This window comes from Filicampus tigris, chromosome 1 (assembly GCF_054856515.1).
Source record: "Filicampus tigris isolate MCC_2025a chromosome 1, RoL_Ftig_1.0, whole genome shotgun sequence".
Taxonomy (NCBI): domain Eukaryota; kingdom Metazoa; phylum Chordata; class Actinopteri; order Syngnathiformes; family Syngnathidae; genus Filicampus; species Filicampus tigris.
The window spans coordinates 24,908,599-24,917,350 of record NC_141217.1 but is presented as its reverse complement, the minus strand read 5'-3'; the positions used below and the strand labels follow the sequence as shown (position 1 = coordinate 24,917,350).

At 38.0% G+C, this 8,752-nt stretch overlaps 1 protein-coding gene across 4 annotated transcripts in view; it reads right to left on the bottom strand.

Annotated features, from left to right (window-relative positions):
- The window catches only part of chchd6a (coiled-coil-helix-coiled-coil-helix domain containing 6a), a 38,327-nt gene that overhangs the window by 3,954 nt on the left and 25,621 nt on the right, over window positions 1-8,752 (bottom strand). For all 4 annotated transcript variants that reach the window (XM_086028847.1, XM_086028838.1, XM_086028856.1 and 1 more), the window contains one exon: window positions 8,185-8,320. In XM_086028847.1, coding sequence (XP_085884973.1) covers window positions 8,185-8,320 — 136 coding nt within the window. The remainder of the gene's footprint in view (window positions 1-8,184; window positions 8,321-8,752) is intronic.

Sequence of the window (8,752 nt, the reverse complement as noted above, 5' to 3'; positions counted from 1 at the left end):
ATATATACACATAATATACATAATATATATAATATATATATATATATACACATAATATACATAATATATATAATATATATATATACACATAATATACATAATATATATAATATATATATACACATAATATACATAATATATATAATATATATATACACATAATATATATATATATATAATATATATATATATACACATAATATATATATATTTAATATATATATATATATATATATATATAATATATATATATATATATATATATATTATATATATATATATATATATATATATATAATATATATATATATATATATATATGTGCACATAATTGTTTTCATGCGGTACTCGCATGAGTGCCAGGAGATTGTCTTTGGTACTCATTAGTGGTCCAACGGATCACGGAAGTCACGGATCGGTCACGGATTTTGAGTCACGGATCGTATCGTTTTTTGTATGGGCAAAAAAAAAAAGAAGCTAAATAAACTTTGTTTATTTTATAAAACGCTTTTGCCCATTAAAAAAAAAAAATCAACTCCTAATGTCTAATATGGCCGTTTAGGATTTAACAACACAATTTACAGCAATTTTGTAAGTGGCGCAGTGTATACATTTCAAAGTATCCTGCCAGACATTTTCAGATGAATGTATTAACAATCAGGCAAAAGTGTTGTTATAAATTAAATGAAGACAAAGTTTTATTTTTATTTTTTTCATACTGAAAAAACTAAGTGCAATTTAAGGCACCTTTCATGGACAGCACATTACAATGCAATCTGGGTTCACAATATAGAAAAAGAAGTTTAAAAAAAAAGCAGCAGCTGTTGAACTATACCACCTAATGATAACAGCTGGTAGCCACTAACGTCGGGGACTTCTGCCGTCTCATACAACGACAGCGTAATTAAGCAGCGGTTTGTTCGTGTCCTAAATTAGCGACTGAATACGATTTCAAGACAGTGTTGTGTTGGTGTTAGTAGCAAGCGTTAAAACTGCCGAATGTCGATACGAAAGCAAAGGATGAAAAAAAAAAACCATATTGTTGACAATTACTTGACAATTTTAGGTTGCAAGACAAACTAAAAGCCTCAAATGTATTGTATTCAAGATCTAAAACTTGGATGTACAGCACAACCAAAAACTTTAAGTCACTTCAAAAGAGGGACAGATGATAATGTCACTTGACAAAACACACACACACACACAAAATAAAAACAATTTGAAAAACTTAAGGACACTGTAAATATGTGTGAGCTTTTGTAGACGCTAGACAAACTATTGGAAAGCACCAGACAACCAATTTCAAAGTTCCAGATCAAAGTCTTGCTCTGGCAAGAATAATGCAATGGTATTTGTTTATTTATTGACCAAAGACAAGGGAAGAAAAGAAAATTGATCTCTCTGGGAATACAGGTTTGAATCGGGGTGCGATCACAAAAGAGGCAGATGGAATGCATGACAATGGCGCGTATAAAATGGACTGCTTTGATCATACAGTGGCTTGGATGCAACAAAGAACTGTGAAAAACCCCACTGTTGCCCTCTCTTATCCCAGCTGGGGGCCTTGAGTTGCACAATACCGCTTCCAGTGTATGAAGGTGGAGGCGGCAAAATTGAGACCGAATTTAGTGCTAGGTTTGTGTGATGAGGGTTTCTATGGAACACAATACAAGCACGTGTTGAATTATTATCAGGGCTCCCTGTCAGACGAAAGAGGTTAAACCAACTACTGGAAAGGTCAAGGTTCATGCTGTGAGGTGTCCAAAAATGCCTTATCACAGAGGTCATTTGGAGTACCCTGCCTCTAAGTCTCTCCACCCCTGAACTCTTTTTATTCCTGGATGGAAACCGCGAGGTGTCTAAAGGCCACAAGCTAGATAAAAGATGCTCTAGATTTGACTGTTTGATAGACCACGGCAGAGCAACAAAAGGGCGAACAGAAAAGAGGAAGAAAAGTGAAGTCATAATGGTGGATGGGGACAGGAAGATGGTTGGCTGATAAAGAGAATGGAAAATGAAAAAGCATGATGACTCCGCACATGGCAAAACAGAGGCTTAGAAAGATGAAGGTAGGCACATTTCAATTACAATTGAAAGAAGGGTACAGGTTGTGGCATGTCAGAATATATTTGCATGATTTTGCAGGGCTTCAGAGTAGACCAACATTGCACAGTAGCCCCTAACTTAAAATTCTAGGAGCCCTGGAAGAAAATGTTGGGGTGCACACAGTAAACTAACGTTTTCACTAGCTACATTTTCACTGTATTGCTGATAAATAGTTGCTGACATTACAATAACAATTGTGTTTTCAATTCACATTTTATTGGGCAAGTTTCGGCATAACATAAACCCTAAGTATACGTTATGTTGCATTAATACGAAATATGTAAAGTTAATGTTTCAACCGGCATTGGATGTATCAGAAGTAAATTTCGCACTACGCATAATATGCTTGTGGATGTCGACAACAGAATTTGCAGAGGAGCTGAATTTGTTCGTCTGACTTGGATGCAGGGCAGCGTTTGTTCAATTCCCACTTCAAAGATGTGATAATGTAAATGTGACAGTGAACAGTTAGTTGTCTGTCTATATGTGCTCTGCGACTAAATAGCGACCAGTCCACGATTTGTCTCCGCTGGCACACGAGGTTAATTGGCGAGAAAGTAGGCACCGAACATCCTCTTGGCTATTGTTCCTTGATGGAGTTATGCAGGGTCTGACAATCTTTTTGGGGGTTTAGTGATTATTTCATATTTTGCATCTTTAGAGTATACACCTGTACTGTTATCACATCAGTAAAATCAAAACTTGTGTGTACCATTCTTTCCTCCTGAGCTCAATGAACATGGCAGCAGGGAGCACTTTGTGCACCAACAACAATTAGAATTATTTCCATGACGACATGATCAAACTACGACATATCAAGCTCCTAGCCAATCTAACTTTCTTACAATCCTATGTTTGATCACGTGACTCTGGTACAGAGCCATTTATCTGCACATTTTGTCAAATGTGATGTCAATGTTCAATTTTATTGTTCTGCCTAGCACTTTCTGACCCCAACTGTCGACCACCTACTTTATCATTTTCTCGAGTAAGCACTGTTTCCTCCCTGTTGTTTTTTCAATTTCTTGGTGTTCTCCATCCAACATTTTCCTCATTTTAATTGACCCCAGTTTTGTCATCTCACGAACACATGTATTTATCTCAAGGTGCAAATCATTGTGTTCTTTTACCAACCAGTTTTCATTACATCTCACATCTGTTTGCCCCTTATCTCAATTCCATTTTGTCTTCTTAATCTTACCATTTGATTGCCTCATTATCGGCAGGCAGAGTAGCAATGCTCACGTGAGCTCAGTAACAGCACGACTCGGGCACGAAGGGGGAAAAAAATGAAGATAAAAGAAGACTTTAAAAAACGATTTTCTATTCAAAACTATTTCGATTCATCTAGTGGTTGTTCGGTAAAACTCAGCATGCATTGAAATACTGTAGGACATAAAGACACATAAAAAGGATATCAGCAAAAACAGTAGGAACTTCCTTTCAAAGTGGACCCATGTGCGCTCGATTGAAGTATTTTAACTTTTCCGGTATCTTCTGGTTTGCACACAGCAAGAAATCAAAATTTTACACATAGTACATCTCAGAGGTTTTAACAGTTTTATCTATGTTTATCTATGCATCCTCAGCATCTGGCAGTAGATTTTAATAGAATATCATTCCAATTGCAAACTCTGTATTTGACAAACTAGCAGCCATTCCTGGATATAGCAATATTTGACCGAGCGGACCAAATTAATTCATCAGATCACAGGAGATAGACAAAAGTAAATGACCGCATTTTTTTGCATGGTGGGTGAGTCAATAATAGAGAAATGTCTGACAGCATTGTAGCAGACAAATTTGACAAATCTCGAACGCTAGTCGTCTCCGTATGCTTGAAGGGAAAGTCAACCTCATTTTTTTTTTTCAACAATATGTTTACGCAAGCCCACTTGTTGAAACAAGGCATTCTGATAAATAATGCGTTTGTGGAATAAGAGTTAATCCACTCGTTTTTAGCCATCTCTGGGTGCTGACCTGACCCGTTTTCTGAAGCTGAGCCATGATTGGTCGTTACCTGAGCCCTGAGCAGTTGTGACGTCATTTTCAGTCGACAGAAGTGACAAAATGGCCACCCCCTGAGATGGCTAAAAAGAGCTGGATTTTGCTGCTTAACTCATATTCCACAAACGCAATATTAATCAGAATGGCGTGTTTCAACTAGTGGGCCTGCTGGGAATATATTCTTAAAAAAATGTTTTTGGTTGATTTCCACTTTGAAGACGAAGTCAACCCTAAAATATTTGCTTCCAGAATATAAATCTAAACACGGCATTCTGATAAATAATGCGTTTGTGTAATATGAGTTAATCCATCCATTTTTGTCTGCAACTGTGATGTCATTTTCAGTCGACAGAAGTGACAAAATGACCGCCCCCAGAGATGGACCAAAACGGGTGGATTATCGCTTATTCCACAAATGCAATATTTATCAGAATGCCCTGTTTCAACTATTGGGCCTGCATAGAACATATTCTGTAATAAAAACTGTTTGGGTTGACTTCCGCTTTAAGTGCTTGGAGAACTAATCAATGGCACAGAATCCTAGACTACATTACATACAGTATTTGTCATTTTGTAATGATAAACCACAATTTTTGGGATTCTTGTAGTTTGTGAATATCCCTGGTAATTTTCAAACAAAATCAGATTACCGAGCAGCAAACATCAATGGATGTATACAAGCAATTTAAATCAACTGTATTCTTTTTGTGTGAAATAAACAAGATGTTGCGTCGTTTACTGTTGCATTTGTGTATTTGCTATCATTCACATTTTTGTACTAAGCCCAGGTATTTCCATGAGTCGTTGCTTAAATGAATGAAAAATATCAACTTTTTTATGTCTCCTCTGCGCTTTATTACCATTCAGCAGTCTGTCTGTTCTATCTTCCATCCTCTGTGTGAACCAGGCCACTGACACTGATCTACAGTACATCTCATCAAATGAGATTGGCCCTAAATGACACGAGAACAGCATCAGACTTAACAGCTCAAAGTGTGGTGCATTCATTTGCATGTAGCTGCAGATAACTGCCAGGAGAATCCCGCTGAGTGTCCAGACAGTGCGTTTGAGTTATATCACCTTTTCATGTCAGACTCGGCCTCCCTGAGGATAATGACGGGAAAAAGAAGTCTATCTTATCTGTCTCTGTTGGGTCTGTACAATTTGGTATACAGCAACTGTATGCATAAACACCACTTTGAACAGGTTGAAGCGTAACTACTTCCTACTCCGCAGGAAGACCAGTGTAACATTCGGCCAACCTGCTGTGAAGCTGATCATAAAAACTACGCTTATATGTGGGAGTTTCAAACACGAGAAGATGAAAACTTCTCACTGTTGGCTTGCATTTCAAACACACACCAAAACTAGACACATAACATTATGCAGTGACTTTACCGCTAACACAAAAAAAACCCCATTCCTTTCCCTGCAGGTGATCAGGTGCCCATCAGGGGTCTCAAACTTGCAAGATGATATTTTGCCGTAACATCAAAATATAATTTTAGTGCAGCCCCTACCTTTTTTTGCTGATTCGTTGACCTGGGCATTTTGTATGTGTGTGTGTGTGTGTGGTTTGTCTATTTTTTATATCACTTGTGGACTACCATAGCTCAGGCTCATGGCAACTTTTGTCAAAATCATGTCTTTTCCAAAACCTGCCGTAAAAAGAAAGGTTGCGATGAGGAAAGCTAATTTTAAGAAAAACGAAAGAGAATGTTTTTTTTTTGTTGAAAACATGGGCACCCCGATGTCTTGAATGCACAGAGAAGGTGCTCAAGAAATCAGACGACATGACTAAAATAGACATGTTAAGGAGTATGCAAAGTAGAGATGAAGAGAACATCGGCTCGCCAAGATTGTTGACGTTTTAAACAACTGTTCGGTTCGGAACTCTTATTCATAAAGATTGAAAAGATTGGATTAGTTGTACTTTCTTTGAGTACTTCAACTCTTTTTCTTAGGAATACTTGATACGACCTCCAGCAGCCCCCACTTAAGTTGACTTTGAGACCCATGGTCCACATAGTGTATAGAGGGGAAACATTTGTGTTGCTGAGCATTACAGAGTGGCAACCAGAACGGCCTGGATATGTTTGGACACATTCAAATTCAAATACGTCAACTGTGTACATTGTAAAAAAGCAACCATCCCATATTCTGTCTTATTCTCTTAACATATTCGCTCTAACTTTCTATGAACTTCAAGCGCAGGCAGTGATGCGTGTATCTAGCTCTGCCTCTGAATAATAGAACACTGGCTCCAAATGAGAAATGCGAAAAGCTAAAAGGAAACATATGAAGGATATATTCAACTTTGAGCACCAAAGGTAGCTCTTAAAACGGAAGATAATGCAAAACCTTTGGCTTTAGCACACACCATTCGCACAACTGTTTGGGATATTCTGCTTTTGAATGAAACATCAGAATGGACCTACAGTCCACTATAACCCTTTCCAGGTTAATTTAATTTGACGTTGTTCAACTTTTGAATGCACATTCGCCTGTTAAATGTTTCAGCACAACTTACAGTTCACCAACAACAATCGCCATATAAAAATTCACAACAGGTGTTTGATCCATGATTTGACCAATATCATTACTGCTTTAAAAATCCCTTAAAGTGAGGACGGCCCACCTAGGGGCCCTCCGTCATCTGTCAGAACAAATCGCTGATGCACGTCGTCAGCTGAGCCGTGTGAACATGTTATAAATCTTTTAAAAGCTGAGTTTCTGGAGATTTGAATGGTGCCCAACATTTTACAATGCAATCATATCTGCAGACTGAGTGAGCATGTATGTTAGACAATCGTAGATCTAAAAACAAAATAGCGACTCACCATAACGTCATAAATGTACACGAAAATGTCCAACTCCATCAAACATGGTCCCATTACGTCGCCAAGTGTCCAGTCACAGTATTCCGGTAAAACAGTGAATCCATGCCAAGCTTTACATCCATAAAGCCACGTTATCTGCAGCTGCAAACGTTACCAATCTCCATCAAATATCACTATTTTTGATGTATTTGTGATCGTAGCTTCACTTAGCATATGAGCTCATTAGCCACTTACACATATCAAACGAAAAGTCTAATCCTTGGCCTTTGATTGACACTTCACTTTAGCCAATCTGCAAGGGTTTTCCCTTCATACAGACCTACAGAAGCCAATGAACGGCCGTGCGTAAAAAAAGTCAGTCCCATTACATATCCTTATGTAGCTGTGGCTAATCACAGCGCAACTGACTGGTGACTGACGCATTGGATAGCCAATAAAATTCTTCAAAAAACGATATGGGGTGTGTCATACAAATGTGTGTAATGGCAAAACAACAGCAAAGTACACAAGTATTCACAATGGGTGCACAGGTCACCCAAATGGAACATTTGGGGTTCGCCTGTACCTTTCCTTAGGAAAACATGTGTAAAATGCTCATTTTTTGTAGGATTATTATCAAATTTGAACTGGAACTTGGGGAGACCTCATGCTTTGATCCTGTAGTGTTTTCAAGTCCTAATCAACATTCTAAATTCATTTTCAAGGCAGATTCTGTGAAAAGAAATTAGACGAACATAAGATTCACCATGTTGTCAAACATCCATAGTTCAGTGACAGGAGCACTTACACATATTCTGAGTGTTTGGGAGAAAAATGCAAAATGTTATCTTAAAAAAGAGACCAAAACTATGCTGATACTCCAAATGGTTCAAGAACAGCTACAAATTTACTTTGGGTGCACCTTTTTTAGGCGTTTTTGGCAAAAGTTGCCCTCAGCATAAGTTTATTAGAATCGCTATTTCAAAAGTCCTCTTCATCATGCTCTTCATATTCTGACATTCGGACCAAGACAACACCAAACAATTTATTAAGATTGCCTTGCAATTGCAAGGTTTCAAAACAGGATGTTCTCAGAGGGGTGTGGCTACTGAGCTTGAAGCTGGTATCTCACTGAGGGAGGAATGATTGCAAGCAGCGGATTTGGGGTAAAAGGTTGTCAGTGGAGGATTGAATGTTTAATGACATCATTAAAGTATTTCATTTTAAACGCTAAATTTAAGGTTGCGCTTACCCTCTTTGCCGCATTTATACATCGCATGTATTCTTTGGCCAGGTCTGAACATCTTAAAGTTTGCTGTCCATTCACCTTGTAGCATGATAAAAGCTGAGCCTGCAGGCCAGGACAAACAGCATCGGTATTCCGAGACCTAAGGCAGACAGAAAAAGGAAGATAAAAAAACTGTTTAAATTCAAAATAATAAGGAATAATTGGTAACCAATTGGTTGACATTATTTCCTAGAAAGAGGAGATATCATATAACTATTGTGTGTATTGGGTGTAGACGGAAGCGATAACGGAAGTGTGGTTCAAATAATAGAGGGACTGCCCGATAGGCGATTACTATTTGGTCCGGCTTGACAAATAGACAGATAGACGGATGGCGGAAGGGTACTCAGGCTGCAGACAGATGGCGATTGACAGACCCGCAAATCTCAGTAAAATGCCCACATCTGCTATTCAGTGGTTGTTTTCCATTATGTGTTAAACAACACCTGAACGTAGTAAGAGGAAAACAATTTCTGAACATCTATTTTACTGAAGAAAGTACATCATAAATTGAGGTCAAACAGAGGTGAAA